General features: G+C 44.9%; 1 protein-coding gene across 7 annotated transcripts in view; it reads left to right on the plus strand.

The window, feature by feature from the left end:
- LOC142657993 (40-kDa huntingtin-associated protein-like) overlaps positions 1-17,337 on the plus strand; it is a 186,660-nt gene that overhangs the window by 157,233 nt on the left and 12,090 nt on the right. For 5 of the 7 annotated variants that reach the window (XM_075833622.1, XM_075833621.1, XM_075833619.1 and 2 more), the window contains one exon: positions 5,691-5,737. The exons of the other annotated variants lie outside the window; for them this stretch is intronic. In XM_075833622.1, coding sequence (XP_075689737.1) covers positions 5,691-5,737 — 47 coding nt within the window. The remainder of the gene's footprint in view (positions 1-5,690; positions 5,738-17,337) is intronic. 7 annotated transcript variants of the gene reach the window in all.

Below are 17,337 nucleotides of genomic sequence, written 5' to 3' on the forward strand. Positions count from 1 at the left end.
ATGCCACCCAGCCCCCTGCAGGTGATGCCACCCCAGCCCCCTGCAGGTGATGCCACCCCAGCCCCCTGCAGGTGATGCCACCCCAGCCCCCTGCAGGTGATGCCACCCCAGCCCCCTGCAGGTGATGCCACCCCAGCCCCCTGCAGGTGATGCCACCCCAGCCCCCTGCAGGTGATGCCACCCCAGCCCCCTGCAGGTGATGCCACCCCAGCCCCCTGCAGGTGATGCCACCCCAGCCCCCTGCAGGTGATGCCACCCCAGCCCCCTGCAGGTGATGCCACCCCAGCCCCCTGCAGGTGATGCCACCCCAGCCCCCTGCAGGTGATGCCACCCCAGCCCCCTGCAGGTGATGCCACCCCAGCCCCCTGCAGGTGATGCCACCCCAGCCCCCTGCAGGTGATGCCACCCCAGCCCCCTGCAGGTGATGCCACCCCAGCCCCCTGCAGGTGATGCCACCCCAGCCCCCTGCAGGTGATGCCACCCCAGCCCCCTGCAGGTGATGCCACCCCAGCCCCCTGCAGGTGATGCCACCCCAGCCCCCTGCAGGTGATGCCACCCCAGCCCCCTGCAGGTGATGCCACCCCAGCCCCCTGCAGGTGATGCCACCCCAGCCCCCTGCAGGTGATGCCACCCCAGCCCCCTGCAGGTGATGCCACCCCAGCCCCCTGCAGGTGATGCCACCCCAGCCCCCTGCAGGTGATGCCACCCCAGCCCCCTGCAGGTGATGCCACCCCAGCCCCCTGCAGGTGATGCCACCCCAGCCCCCTGCAGGTGATGCCACCCCAGCCCCCTGCAGGTGATGCCACCCCAGCCCCCTGCAGGTGATGCCACCCCAGCCCCCTGCAGGTGATGCCACCCCAGCCCCCTGCAGGTGATGCCACCCCAGCCCCCTGCAGGTGATGCCACCCCAGCCCCCTGCAGGTGATGCCACCCCAGCCCCCTGCAGGTGATGCCACCCCAGCCCCCTGCAGGTGATGCCACCCCAGCCCCCTGCAGGTGATGCCACCCCAGCCCCCTGCAGGTGATGCCACCCCAGCCCCCTGCAGGTGATGCCACCCCAGCCCCCTGCAGGTGATGCCACCCCAGCCCCCTGCAGGTGATGCCACCCCAGCCCCCTGCAGGTGATGCCACCCCAGCCCCCTGCAGGTGATGCCACCCCAGCCCCCTGCAGGTGATGCCACCCCAGCCCCCTGCAGGTGATGCCACCCCAGCCCCCTTGCAGGTGATGCCACCCCAGCCCCCTTGCAGGTGATGCCACCCCAGCCCCCTTGCAGGTGATGCCACCCCAGCCCCCTTGCAGGTGATGCCACCCCAGCCCCCTTGCAGGTGATGCCACCCCAGCCCCCTTGCAGGTGATGCCACCCCAGCCCCCTTGCAGGTGATGCCACCCCAGCCCCCTTGCAGGTGATGCCACCCCAGCCCCCTTGCAGGTGATGCCACCCCAGCCCCCTTGCAGGTGATGCCACCCCAGCCCCCTTGCAGGTGATGCCACCCCAGCCCCCTTGCAGGTGATGCCACCCCAGCCCCCTTGCAGGTGATGCCACCCCAGCCCCCTTGCAGGTGATGCCACCCCAGCCCCCTTGCAGGTGATGCCACCCCAGCCCCCTTGCAGGTGATGCCACCCCAGCCCCCTTGCAGGTGATGCCACCCCAGCCCCCTTGCAGGTGATGCCACCCCAGCCCCCTTGCAGGTGATGCCACCCCAGCCCCCTTGCAGGTGATGCCACCCCAGCCCCCTTGCAGGTGATGCCACCCCAGCCCCCTTGCAGGTGATGCCACCCCAGCCCCCTTGCAGGTGATGCCACCCCAGCCCCCTTGCAGGTGATGCCACCCCAGCCCCCTTGCAGGTGATGCCACCCCAGCCCCCTTGCAGGTGATGCCACCCCAGCCCCCTTGCAGGTGATGCCACCCCAGCCCCCTTGCAGGTGATGCCACCCCAGCCCCCTTGCAGGTGATGCCACCCCAGCCCCCTTGCAGGTGATGCCACCCCAGCCCCCTTGCAGGTGATGCCACCCCAGCCCCCTTGCAGGTAATGCCACCCATCCCCCCCTCCACATTCCAGGAGAAGTCACTGACTTCAATGTCCATATATGGACAGTGTAGTCACTGACTTCTCCTGGAGAGGAATTCCCTGCCACAGGTCGGGGATTCCGCTGCAGAAGTGAGTGACATCGCTGTGTCCATATATGGACAGTGTAGTCACTCACTTCTCCTGTAGCGGAATCCCCAATCCCTGGCCGGGGATTGGGGATTCCGACTCCTACAGGGAGCAAAAAAGACCCTCCTCCTCACGTGCACTCTGCACTGTGAGGAGGAGGAGGAGAGAGAGCACGAGCGACGGAATACACGGCCATCACTCGGGACACATTCCGGTGATGGCCATGTATTACCAGGCCCCATAGACTTCTATGGGGGCTGGGTAAACGGCCGAAAATAGGGCATGTCCCATTTTTTGACAGCCAGGTTTCCTGGGCCGTCAAAAAATCGGTCGTGGGAATAGCCCCATTAGGGGTCTATTGTTCCTACTGCAGCCGGGTGACGGCCGATTTATGAACGGCCGTCACCCGGCCGGGAAAATCTGTTGTGTGAATTCCGCCTTACTGTTTGTTTTGTTTTGTTAACTTTTTATTAACAGGACAACATCCCCTAGAGACAGGCAGCCATTTCATAAATTATCTCGAGACCATAAATACATGCACAGTAAAGAAGTTGTTCAGTATTATTCCACCATTAGTTCTATTCACTTTGGCCATGGATGTGTTCTCTTTGTTAATCCAGCACATGTATGTCATGTAACCCTGTTGCTAAGTGAATTCTAGGTGTCACATGATGTGTGTGGTCACGTGACTGACGCCATGTTTAATCATATTCATTTAGCCCATGGATGCATTACACAGGACTAATCTGTGTGCAATAAAATTGTACTGTGAAGAGGCAGGGGCCTACTAGACTGGTATACGAAAGGTATGTGAGCAGAATTTCTAACACATGTATAATAGAAAAATTTATGATTTCCTAGTCTACAAATAAATAAAAACTGGACAACCGCTTTAATTCTAGAATTTAAATTTTTCCCTAGTTTAGCATATGCTGCTGATCTGAGATTTTGCAGAGACATCATATTAACGGTAAAAATATGTGGCAACAACCTATTGAGACATCATATTAATGGCATGTGGCAACAACCCATTGTACTGTTAAAGGGTTATTCCCAACTTAGACATTTATGACGGAGTTATGACCTCTTTTAGATTTATTCTTATGACTTTCTTAATAGACAACTGGGCGTGTTATTACTTTTGACCAAGTGGGCATTGTGGAGAGAAGTGTATGACGCTGACCAACCAGCGTCATACACTTCTCTCCATTCATTTACTCTGCACATGGTGATCTTGCTAGATCATGATGTGCAGTCACATACTCACACATTAACGTTACTGAAGTGTCTTGACAGTGAATAGACATCGCTTCCAGCCAGGACGCGAGGTCTATTCACAATCCCGACACTTCGGTAACATTTGAGTGGGATTTGTTGACCGCAAGCTTGATCTTGCGAGATCACGCTGTAAATGACTGTTTATAGCGTGATCTCGCGAGATCATGCTTGCTGTGCTGTAATTCCCGCACAAACGTTACCGAAGTGTCGGGATTGTGAATAGACATAGTGTCCCGGCTGGAAGCGATGACTATTCACTGTCAAGACACTTCAGTAATGTTAATGTGTGAGTATGTGACTGCACATCATGATCTAGCAAGATCAGGCTGTTCTGTGTAAATGAATGGAGTGAAGTGTATGACGCTGATTGGTCAGCGTCATACACTTCTCTGTACAACGCCCACTTGGTCACAAAATAAAACAGGCCCAGTTGTCTAAGAAATCCATTAGTATAAATTTAAAATAGGTCATAACTCCGCCAAAAATGATTGTTTTTCTAAATAAAAAACACTGCTTGTAATCTGCATTACAGCGCCAATCACATTATGTAGAAGATTGGGCACTTATAATGTGGTGACAGAGCCTCTTTAAGGAAACCGCCGAGCAAGCGCGGTATCCGCAGCCAGCGACCGCCTCACCAAGCAAAACAGTGTAGGGACCAACATCTATCAGACATTTATGGTCTATCCAAGGATATGTCATAAATGTCTAAATTGGGAATTACCCTTTATAGAGGACCTGTCACCTCTCCCGACATGTCTTTTTTAGTATATACTTGTATTCCCCATAAAAGAACGATTCTGGAGCATCTTTTCTTAGAGGAAAGATACAATGAAGGATTCTGTTATTCCTCCTACTGGTTGTCAATTTATTCATAGATTTGTAACATCTGGTTGTCAATTTATTAATACATTTATAGGAGGACTAACAGAGCAAAATCAGATGCCCCAGAATCTGTATTTTAATGGGAATACAAGTATTTACTAAAACTGACTTGTCAGGGGAGCTAATTATTGTAATAACCGTATAGCTGCTTTATTATTATAGAGAATCAAAACAAGCTGATCTTTGGTTGCTATGGGTAAAAATGTGAGGTTTTCATTAGACGATTTAATAAATGAGGCCCAGTGTTTATTATCAGTGCTTACAAGGTCTAAACAGCTTTTGTACTCTAGAAAAACACATCAAGAAATGAGGCAACACAGAACTAGCAAAGATACATATATCTGATATCGCAGAAACCGGGGCAGCACAGACAAAAAGTATCATTCTATGTTTACGCTTTTCTCTACGATTTTCTGGTCCATTCCTTGACTAGACATTGACTAAAACTTTATAATTACATCACACTGACAGCAGATTAATAACAACTAGGTAAAGCCCTTCTCCACACAGACACCGTCCTACTGCACCGTCATCACTTTTAATGCACAAAATAGGTCTGAAGATCCTCAAAATTCACGGGTCACAGGGAAAGATAAAGCAGCAATGTCTTATTTCACCATTAAAGGGGTTTACCACGACCGGACAGCTGATGACCTATCCACAAGATAGGTCATCAGTATATGATGGGCTAGGGTCCGACACCCAGACCCCGCACCGATCAGCCGCTCCATCTGGATCTGGATGCTTTGAATGGTATGCAGTAGTTGGAGCCAGAAGCAGTTGAGACTGACCACTGCATAGCGTCCGTTCTGCAGCTCTGCTGCTATTCCTTGACCGGAATACACTGCTTATACATTAGCATAATGGAGTACAACCACACAGGTTAGGAAAACAACATGAGCATTGTTTCTACCAGAAAAAAAGATCATCTAGACAGCAATAATTGAAGTATAATTAGTCATTTGTTTCAGTGTTTCACTCTGTGGTTAACAAAGTGATGACCAGAAAAGTTGGAGGAATGACTCCACTGAGATTAGCAGTATAGTGGCTTATTTCCTTAGCGGTCAGTGTTCCCGTAGTTATGGGGTTGGAACCACCAGCATATTTTTATGTCACCAATGACGCATGAAATGACAAATTAGGTATTGAAATAGAGCAGTACTTGTGTCTTTTTAGGGTGTAGTTTGTATTTTGGTTTTATCATGCTAAATATTTCTGGATTATATAAACACAAGGCAACTTGTCTTCAATCACCGATAATAATAATTGTGAAATTTCTGTGTCTCATACTGTGAATAATGTATGACTAATTCTCTCAATAGTTTCTCACTTGTATTTTTTTTTCTTTTTTTTCTTTTTGTTTCCCGCAGTTAATTATTTGACTGAGGAAGTGTTCTTACTGTTGCAGTCCGTTGTGGCAAGTGTCACCATGTACATCCAAATGATGCTTTGTTCAGCATGACATAATATGCTCTACATAATAGTGTTATTGTAATATGTTACTCTAGGGATGAAAATGTGAGTTCAATTAAAAAAAATAAAATAATTCCAGATGACACATTTGAGAATTTCAAGAAAACAGTCCAACAGAAAAACTGTCAATAGCGACTAAGGCATCTAAGCCATTGGGTGGCGCCCCTCCTTCATCCTATCACCCCTCAAGACTGATCCCTTCGAAAAACTGCAGTCCTGGGGGCCTTTGTTAAGCCCCCAAGACTGCCATGACAACCATAGGAGCCCTTCGCTCCTATGGTTGTCATGGCAGTCTTGGGGGCTTAACAAAGGCCCCCAGGACTGCAGTTTTTCACCTATTAAACACTACCAGAGGCAGGGCTCAATAGCAGCGGGTGTAAAGTCCAATGCAATACAATCAAAAGATCTCTTATTTAAGTCCCCTAGTGGGAAGTGGAAAAAAGAAAAAGTAAGAAAGCAATCAAGTTTTGTGCTTTTTTTTATATGCAAAAAAAAGAAAACATTGAAAGCTACAAAAATCTCAATTTCTCCCCTAAATTAACACAATTGTGATCACCATGTCTGTAAAAGTCAGAACTATTCTAATTCAACGTTACTCAACCCGCAACGCTCTAAAAAAGGCCTCTCCTTATCGCCCCCAAATTTTTTTATAAAAAGTGATAGAAAAGGCGAATGTACCTGCTTGTCCTGCAAAAAACAAGAATTTGCACCACTTATTAGATGGAACAAAAAGTTATGGCTCTCAGAACATATATATATATATATATATATATATAAAAAATATTTTAAAAAGTTTGTTCTTTGTAACAGTAGTAGAACATAGGTGAAGCTTAATTGGATCTGGTCATTTCAAATAATGCAGAGCTTGTTGGAAATGTCAATGCTCGTGAGAACCTCGGTATAGGCCAGTTCACACAGTTTTTTTACGTGAAAACTGCGGTGGAAAACGCGCCAAAAAACGGCCAAAAATGCCTCCCATTAATTTCAATAGGAGGCGGAGGCGTATTTTCCCGCGAGCGGGAAAAAACGGCTTGCGGGAAAAAAGAGGGACATGCCCTATCTTCGGGCGTTTACGCTTCTGACTTCCCATTGACATCAATGGGAGGCAGAGAAAGCGTATTTCACTGCGTTTTTTGCCCGTGGCGCTCAATTTTTGCGGCGTGCAGGCAGAGCAAAATCTGCTTCAAAATTCCAACCTGGATTTTGAGGTAGATTTTCTGCCTGCAAAATACTATGTGTGAACCCAGCACAACAGTGATCACAATATAGTTACATTTTACCTATACTGTAAAAACAAACAAAGGCTGGGAGGGCAAAAACACTTAATTTTAAGAAGGCCAATTTCTCCAGGATGAAGGCTGCAATTCAGGATATAGACTGGGAAGAACTAATGTCAAATAATGGGACAAATGATAAATGGGAGATTTTCAAATCTACTTTGGGTAATTATACCTCAAAATTTATTCCTATAGGTAACCAGTATAAACGACTAAAATTAAACCCCACATGGCTTACACCTTCTGTAAAAAGGGCAATACATGACAAAAAAAAGGACATCTGAAAAATAGGAATCTGAGGGTACATCTGTTGCATTTTTAAATTATAAAGAGCGTAACAAAACCTGTAAAAATGTAATAAAATCAACAAAAATACAAAATGAAAGGCAGGTGGCCAAGGATAGTAAAACAAATCCCAAAAAAATCTTCAAGTATATAAATGCAAAAAAGCCCAGGTCTGAACATGTAGGACCCCTAGATAGTGGTAATGGGGAGTTAGTCACAGGGGATCAAGAGAAGGCAGAGTTACTAAATGGATTCTTCCGCTCTGTATATACAACAGAAGAAAGAGCAGCTGATGTAGCCACTGCCAGTGCTGTAAATATATCAGTTGATATGCTGAATGTAGATATGGTCCAAGCTAAGTTAAATAAAATAAATTAATCAAAAACTACTAATATGCCTAAGGCACAATGAAACCCTGATTTCCAACTACTTAAATAATAAAGTAAAGAAATAAAATATAACTTTTATTAATATAACTTTAATATATCCAAAAAGGGACACACAACATATAAAGTAAAATTTAGACAATGATGTGTTAGCAAAGAGTGTTGAGTCAGAGTACGTTGCTACAACATGTAAGTGAATACTTGTAGTGACTGAATGCGAAGTGCATCGGCCAGCTGCTGCAGACCGCTGAGCTAGCCACTAGGTAACTATTCGATTTCACATGGAATGCTAGCCTAACAATGAAATTATAACCACGACAGCCCCCCGACATGTTTCGCTACAAACGTAGTGTCCTCAGGGGATTAATGGGGCTAATGACGGCGCGCTCAAATTTCCCTTCCTTTTAACCCCTTAATAACCGCCTATGTGTTTTCACGGCGGCGCTTTGGCATAAGATAATAGTGCCCCGCAGGAGGAGCTTAAACTCTGCGTACTCCGCTACAAAGGTAGCTGAAGCCTTGGAGCACAGACCGAGGACTGTTTTGTCCGGTCACGTGATCGCCGTTATTAACTATAAAAACAGCGGCGGTTAGTTCTCTCTCTTCTCTCACAGAATATATTCTGTGAGAGAAATGGTCAAAATAAGGGCCAGCACCCCCTATTAGACCCCCGATAACCCCCCCGCCCGTACCTGATCATCAAGATGACGTCACTGACTGTCAAGTCACAATGGCAGAACACATTACACTACGTAGGTAGTGTAATGAGTTCTAGCAGCGATCAGAGCTGCAAGTCTGAATGTCCCCTAGTGGGATAAGTAAAAAAAAAAATGTTTTAAAAAAAGTGTAAAAATAAGTTACATTAACAAAAAAACTTTTTTTTCCTATAAAAAGTATTTTATTATAGGAAAAAAATGAACACGTTAAAAAAAAAAAGTACACATATTTGGTATCACCGCGTCCGTAACGACCCAATCTATAAAACTATAATATTATTTTTCCTGCATAATGAACATCGCAAAAAAAAATTGTAAAAAGAACAATGCTAGAATCACTATTTTTTTTGGTCACCGCCCCTCTCAAAATATACAATAAAAAGTGATCAAAAAGTTGCATGTATACCAAAATAGTACCAATAAAAACTATAGCTCGTCCCGCAAAAAACAAGCCCTTACACAGCTTTTTGGGCTGAAAAATAAAGTAATGGCTCTCAGAATATGGTGTCAGAAAAAAATAAATTATTTTATCAATAAGTGATTTTATTGCGCAAACGCTGCAAAACATAAAAAAACTATATACATATGATATCGCCGCAATCGTACCGACCCACAGAATATAGTAAAATGGTCCGTTATAGCGCAGGGTAAACATTGTAAAAAGAATAAAAAACATTGTCAGAATTACTGGTTTTTGGTCACCTTGCTTGCCATAAAATGGAATAAAAAGTGATCAAAGAAATCGCATGTACCCCGAAATGGTACCAATGAAAACTACAGATTGTCCCGCAAAAAAAATAAGCCCTCACACAGCTCCGGTGAAGAAAAAATAAAGAAGTTCTGGCTCTCAGAATATGGCGATGCAAAATGTGCAGTGTTCCAAAAGAGGCTAAGGTTGGGCACCATTTATCAGTACGACGCTGGCCACATATCTGCGGATTATTATTTATTTACCCCGTTATTATACCCTCTTATTATGCCCTGATGTTCTCCGCACAGATTACATATGCCCTCACATTATAAACTGAAATACCAGCAAAACCCCAAACAGAACTACTACCAAGCTAAATCTGCGCTCCAAAAGCCAAATGCCGCTCCCTCCCTTCTGAGCCCTACAGCACGCCCAAACCGCAGTTTACGTCCACAGATATGGCATCACCATACCCAGGTGAACCCAGTTAATATTTTGAGGTATTTGTCTTCAGTGGCACAAACTGGGCATAACATGGCATATCCGTGGAAAATTTTAATTTTCACTCTGCACAGTACGCTTTGCATTAACCCCTTCGCACACCACGACTTAATAGCATACACTGCGGGTGTCAGCTGTGTATTACAGCTGACACCCGGGACTAACGGACAGCAACAGCGATCGTGCTGTTACAGGAGCCTGTAAAAATGACAATATACTGTAATACATTAGTATTGCAGTGTATTGTACCAGCTATCTACTGATTGCTGGTTCAAGTCCCCTGGGGGGGGGGGGGGGGGACTAATAAAATGTGTAAAAACAAAAGTAAATTATTAGTAGTGAAAAAAATTAAATATTTAAAGTCCAAAAAAAAAGTTTTCAAATTTTTTTTTTCTCTAATGTAAAAAAATACACAAAATTGGTATCGCTGTGTCTGTAAAAGTCTAATCTATTACAATATACCATTATTTAACTCGCACAGTGAAGGCCGTGAAGAATAAAGAATTTTAAACTGCAAAATCGCTGTTTTTTGGTCACCTTGGCTCTACAAAAAATGTAATAAGTGCTCAAAAAGTTGTTTGTACCAATAAAAATTACAGCTCGTTCCGCAAAAAATAAGCCCTCACACCACTCTATTGACGGAAAAATGAAAACGTTATGGCTCTTGGACAGTGGGGAGGGAAAAACGAAAAAGCAAAAATGGATCTGTCCGATAAGGGTTAATTACTTTCTAATGAAAAAACATTTATGACCACATGTGGGGTATTGCCGTACTCGGGAAAAATTGCTTTACAAATGTTGGGGTGCTTTTTCCTCCTTTATCCTTTGAAATTGAAAAAATTCAACATTTTAGTGGAAACAATGTTGATGTTCATTTTCACGGCCTAATTCTAATAAATTCTGCAAAAGACCTGTGGGGTCTAAATGCTCACTATACCCCTAGATCGATTCCTTAAGTGGTGTAGTTTCCCAAATGGGGTCACTTTTGTGTGGTTTCCACTGTTTTGGTCTCTCAGGGGCTTTGCAAATGCGACATGGCACCCGTAAACCATTTCAGCTAAATTTGAGCTCCAAATAGAGCTCCTTCCCTTCTAAGTCCAAAGAGCAGTTTATTACCACACATGGTGTATTTACGTAATCGTGAGAAATTGTTTTACAAATGTTGGGGTGCTTTTTCCCCTTTATTCCTTGTAAAAAAAAAAAAATGTCTACGTTTTTTCAGAAAAAAAGTATATTTTTACCTTTCCAGACTAATTCCAATGAATTCAGCAAAACAACTGTGGAGTAAAAATGCTAACTTTACCCCTAGAAAAATTCCTTGAGGGGTGTAGTTTCCAAAATGGGGTCACTTTTTGGGGGTCTTTACTGTTTTGGCACCACAAGACCTCTTCAAACCTGAAATGGTGCCTAAAATATATTCCAAAAAAAGCAGGCCCCAAAATCCACTAGGTGCTCCTTTGCTTCTGAGGCCTGTGTTTCAGTCCATTAGCACACTAGGGCCACATGTGGGATATTTCTAAAAACTACAGTATCTGGGCAATAAATATGGAGTTGCATTTCTTGGGTAAAACCTTCTGTGGTACAGAAAAATATGTATTACAAATGAATTTTGGCAAAAAAAAAATTACATTTGTAAATTTCACCTCTACTTTGCTTTAATTCCTGTAAAACGCCTAAAGGGTTCAAACACTTTCTGAATGCTGTTTTGAATACTGTTTTGAGGGGTGCAGTTTTCAAAATGGGGTGATATATGGGGACTTTCTAATATATAAGGCCCTCAAAGCCACTTCAGAACTGAACTGGTCCCTGAAAAAATAGTCTTTTGAAATTTTCTTGAAAATATGAGAAATTGCTGCTAAAGTTCTAAGCCTTGTAAAAATAAAAGAATGTTCAAAAAACGATGCAAACATAAAGTAGACACATGGGAAATGTAAACTAGTAACTATTTTGTGTGGTATTACGATCTGTTTTACAAGCCGATACATTTAAATTTATAAAAATTCTAATTTTTGCAAATTTTCTCCAAATCTTGGTGTTTTTTTACAAATAAATATGGAATTTATCGACCAAATTTTTTCACTAACATAAAGTACAATATGTCACAAGAAAACAAACTCGGAATCACTTGGATAGGTAAAAGCATTCCAAAGTTATTACCACATAAAGTGACATGTCAAATTTGAAAAATCTGCTTCGTCCTGAAGGTCAAAACAGGCTCAGTCCTGAAGGGGTTAAAACCTCGGGTATTCAAACAAATGGGTGCGCCCGCATATGGAGCCAATGGAATTGTCTGAAAGGAGACGAACCCCCGTCTGGTGAGATTGACGTGTGAACTAGCCAACCAGAAAGACTGGAGAGAACTCCAATCAATATTCACTGGGCGCGCAGGTGCATTACAGCAAAGCTGGTGATACAGCCGGTTCTATGAACAGTCTCACAAAGAAGTGAGTGTGCGCATGTCTGAACACTTAGATTCTGCAGTGAATCTCTCAGATGAATAGCAGGATGGAATTATAAGGAACAGACAACATGGCAGTTCCCTATTGGGAACGAAGATCACGAAGTACTGAACTGCTCTAAATGCGCATGTCAGACATGTCCTTTCAGACCATTCCATTGGCTCCATATGCGGGCGCACCCATTTCTTTGAATACCCAAGGTTTTAACGGAAGGGAAATTCGAGCACGCCGTCATTAGCCCCATTAATCCCCTGAGGACGCTACGTTTGTAGCTAAACGTGTTGGGGGGCTGTCGCGGTTATAATTTCATTGTTAGGCTAGCATTACATGTGAAATCTAATAGTTACCTAGTGGCTAGCTCAGCGGTCTGCAGTCGCTGGCCGATGCACTTCGCATTCCGTCACTACAAGTATTCACTTACATGTTGTAGCAACGTATTCTGACTCAACACTCTTTGCTAGCCATCATTGGCTAAATTTTACTTTTATATGTTGTGTGTCCCTTTTTGGATATATTAAATTTATATTAATAAAAGTTATTTTATTTCTTTATTATTTAAGTAGTTGGAAACCACGGTTTCATTGTGCCTTAGGCATATTAGTAGTTTTTGATTCATTCACATACCCGCCAACTACCAGGGTCTTTCTAGATTTTCAAATAAAATAAATGTACACAAGGCCCTGGGACCAGATGTGTTACACCCTAGGGTTCTTGAAGAGCTTAGTTCAGTTATTTCTGTCCCCCTCTTCATAATGTTTAGAGATTCTCAAGTGACTGGTATAGTGCCAAGGGACTGGCGCAGGGCAAATGTGGTGCCTATTTTCAAAAAGGGCTCTAGGTCTTCCCCGGGTAATTATAGCCCAGTAAGCTTATCATCCATGATGGGGAAAATGTTTGAGGGACTATATACAGGATTATGTGACAAAAAATAGTATAAGTAACAGCCAGCACGGTTTTACGAAGGACAGAAGTTGTCAAACCAACCTGATTTGTTTTTATGAAGAGGTGACCAGAAGCCTAGACAGAGGGGCCGCTGTGGATATAGTATTTTTGGACTTTGCAAAGGCATTTGACACTGTCCCTCATAGACGTCTAATGGGTATATTAAGGACTATGGTTTTATAAAGTATGGTTTGTAATTGGATTGAGAATTGGCCCAAGGACCGTATCCAGAGAGTTGTGGTCAATTATTCCTACTCTGAATGGTCCCCGGTTAGAAGTGGTGTACCCCAGGGTTCCGTGCTGGGACCACTATTATTAAACTTATTTATTAATGATAAATAGCACTATTTCTATTTTTGCAGATGACTCCAAGCTATGTAGTATTGTTCAGTCTATGGAAGATGTTCATAAATTGCAAGCTGATTTGAACACACTAAGTATTTGGGCATCCACTTGGCAAATGAAGTTTAATGTAGATAAATGTAAAGTTATGCATTTGGGTACCAACAACCTGCATGCATCATTTGTCCTAGGGGGAGCTACACTGTTGGAGTCACTTGTTGAGAAGGATCTGGGTGTACTAAATAACAGCATGCAATGTCAATCAGCTGCTTCAAAGGCCAGCAAGATATTGTCGTGTATTAAGAGGCATGGACTCGCGGGACAGGGATATAATATTACCACTTTACAAAGCATTAGTGAGGCCTATTTCACTCCCTCCCTAGAACGAAAAAATATTAGCTCCTATGTGTGGAAATTTTCCCTTCCCTTATCCCATACCTTGGTTAAACTTGATGGACATGTCTTTTTTTTTTTTTTTATTATTTTTTTCCAACCATACAAACTATGTAACATAAAAAAGCAAACGATATAATTTTGGTCTCGCCCTAATTTTATAGACCCGCAAAGTTAACAAAACATTTTTTTTTAATTTCCCCAGTACATTACCGTATATAGTAAATTATAAAGTGCCATTACGGACTTCTAGGGGCGGGACATTCTGATATGACCGCATTTTAGAAGAGCTCCTGCAGCCTAAGGCAGAATCCATCAACTTCCGCCTCCATAGTTCCCCCAGACTGCCTCTAAAGTGCCCAGCGTGCCCCCCTACATCTGTGGAGCAAGCGCACAACAAGATTTTTGTCCCGGATCAACTAGACCTGTCACCCCACACTGCAGACCGTGGCCGCCATCTTGCTTTGTGGACTGCGGCCTCCCCAGGCTGTTCCATCAGCTCCCAGCCAGCTCAACTGTCCCCCCCACTGCCTCCTCCTACTTGCAGAGTGAGCCTTATCATAAAAAGCTCTAAAGAACACCAGGAGGAATGACAAGGTGGTAGGGATGGCAAGTAGATGAAAGAGCTTTCATCTACTTGCCATCCCTACCACCTTGTCATTCTTCCTGGTGTTCTTTAGAGCTTTTTTTGCTTATATCTCAATAAAGTGGAAACCGAGTTTCCCCACTTATATCACTCATCGCTGGATCCTCTTTCTTTGGTTTTCATTACCTGCCGCGTGCCGTCGCGGAGATCCGGCTGAGATTCGAACGCAGGAGCGTGGAGCTGGTGAGCTGGAGGTTTCCTCCCATCCCCTATTTCCCTGCTATTACTACTGAGCCTTATCATAGCCCTGGCTGCTCCTGACAGCAATCGGCCATCCTCCATCTCAGGGCATGTGGTGCTGGGGCCTCCTGCTTCCCTGTGGGAGCCCTGATGGTACAGAGGGAGTCTCAAGCTCTGATTGAGGTAACACCCCTCACTTCATGACCGCAACATCCCTATAGCGGCAGCTTGATCCACACACTTGGCAGCTTGGAAGAGTTCGAGATGCTGAGACTCGGCAGGCCATGCTTGGCACACTTGTCTCCGCATATCACTTCAATAGGACTGTCCGGTCCGTATTTCAGGGTGGCTTCCGTCACCTGTGTTCTACTGGACTGATTACCTGCAATAATCCCTACCATTTCCCTTCTGCCTGGAAAATCCTCTTCACAAACCCATTTGTACTTCGCTGATCCAAAAGAAGTTAATCTATACTACTTCTACTTGCTCTTTTGCTGCCTAAAAGTGACTCTCGGTTATGAATTACCTCAATCAGTTTGATCCAGGAAACTGGTTAAGGGGACTCCTACTCATATCTTCACCGTGGAAAGCTGAATACCAGTATTTCTCAATGCATGAGCTCCTTGCATTTGTAAACCAATAGCACCACCTAGCAATCAAAGAGCTTAATTACATCTTATTCTAACCCAGGGACTCACAGGGAGATGTTATGTCATCCCAGCAATTTAATGCCTTAACTTTATGTAAGCCATCAACCTCAGGAGGCCCATTGCCCGCCTTGCAGCCTTTTCTACATCTATATGCCAAAAGGGGTATGGATACCTTTGTGCTGAAACGTCTGGCAGACATGGTCAAAGAAACACAGAAACGTTTAAACCAAGACACACCTACCCATCCGCAGCAGCAAGAACCAAGACTGCCCATAAAGAGATGGCCGATGCACAGGAGGCGGCCGTCGCCTCACAACCATCTAACTATGACCAGACTCCCGTGCTATTGGCGAATCGGGACACTCTGTTCACAACATGGTCTCCCCCTTCCAGCCCCACACACGCTTTCCCTCAGCCTGACCATCCTGCTGCTGAGGTGGCCCAGGAGGTCCTGCATATCATGTCTCTTCTAGACAAGAGATTGGACAGCCATCACAACTCCATTAGCTCGGCTGTGACTCAGATAACCGGTAACTCAAAGGGTAGGGGAAATGGAATCCCGTATTGTTCAGTGTGCGACCGAACTAACGGCTGCTTCTAAAACTATCCCCCGTCATGACTCCACCATACACCAGCTCGAAGATAAAATTGACGATTTGGAAAACAGAAGCCGCAGAAGTAGCCTCCGTTTTGTCGGAATCCCTGAAACCATCAAAGGTGACGACTTAATGACCTTTCTGGAGCGAGACCTTCCAACTGCACTATTCCTATTATTGCTGACTGAGCCACAGCTCATCTAAGTGGCTCACCGCCTGGACGGCACCTTGCCTAGGGAAAATGAGACCACTTCCGCCATTGCTAAATATTTCCGTTACCAAACGAAGGAGAAAATCCTCCAGGCTTTCCGGCAACACCGAGCTGTCATATTCAGTGGCCATCACATCCTGATCTTCAGGACTTTTCCACAGATGAAACGTCGAGCAAAAGCTGGTGTCTCGCATCTGTTCGACCATGATATCCGTTTTCAACTCCAATACCCTGCTCGGCTCAGGGTGACCAAAAACGGCTAAGTTGTTGTCTTCACTGATCCTGAAAGTGCAAGAGCCCATTTCCTGTTAAACGATCCAGCTGGATAAATGGGGCCTCCATGGGCCTGTTGGAATTCTACTGACCTATTTTCTACTAGGGGGGCACTGATATTGTTTGCATCTTGTATTCATATCTTGTTTTCTCCTTCAGGATCATGTTTATTTCAACCCCGTGAGGATGTGCAAACCGACACCTCGACCGCTTCTCCTGGACGGGCCTGCTCGCTGGGATGGGACTTCTGGGACCCTGTCTGTTTTTTGCTCTGCTAATCTGGCCCAATGCACCAGAATAGGACGAATACTCAAACCTCTGCATCAACACTCACTCACTTGACACCTTACACCATCATGTCTTGGAATGTGTCGGGGCTGAATTCGCCAATAAGGCGGAGGTGCGCCTTGACACTTCTCAAGAGGTTCCGGCTGGACATCACCTTTTTGCAGGAGACCCATTCACTCTTAGGGTATGTGCACACGTAGTGACCAAAAACGTCTGAAAATCCAGAGCTGTTTTCAAGGGAAAACAGACCCTGCTTTTCAGACGTTTTTTGACCAACTCGCATTTTTCGCGCCGTTTTCGCTGCGTTTTTTACGTCCGTTTTTGGAGCTGTTTTCATTGGAGTCTATGAGAAAACAGCTCCAAAAACGTCCAAAGAAGTGTCCTGCACTTCTTTTGACGAGGCTGTATTTTTACGCGTCGTCGTTTGACAGCTGTCAAACGACGACGCGTAAATAACAGGTCGTCTGCACAGTACGTCGGCAAACCCATTCAAATGAATGGGCAGATGTTTGCCGACGTATTGTAGCCCTATTTTCAGACGTAAAACGAGGCATAATACGCCTCGTTTACGTCTGAAAATAGGTCGTGTGAACCCAGCCTTAAGGCCCCATCGAAACAGCCACTTACAAGTCTAAATCCTGTGGAGTGGCTGTTCTACTTTTTTACCTCACTACAATGTATCATAGTAGGAGAATATGCTGACCCTAA

Source organism: Rhinoderma darwinii, chromosome 7, assembly GCF_050947455.1.
Source record: "Rhinoderma darwinii isolate aRhiDar2 chromosome 7, aRhiDar2.hap1, whole genome shotgun sequence".
Lineage (NCBI taxonomy): Eukaryota > Metazoa > Chordata > Amphibia > Anura > Rhinodermatidae > Rhinoderma > Rhinoderma darwinii.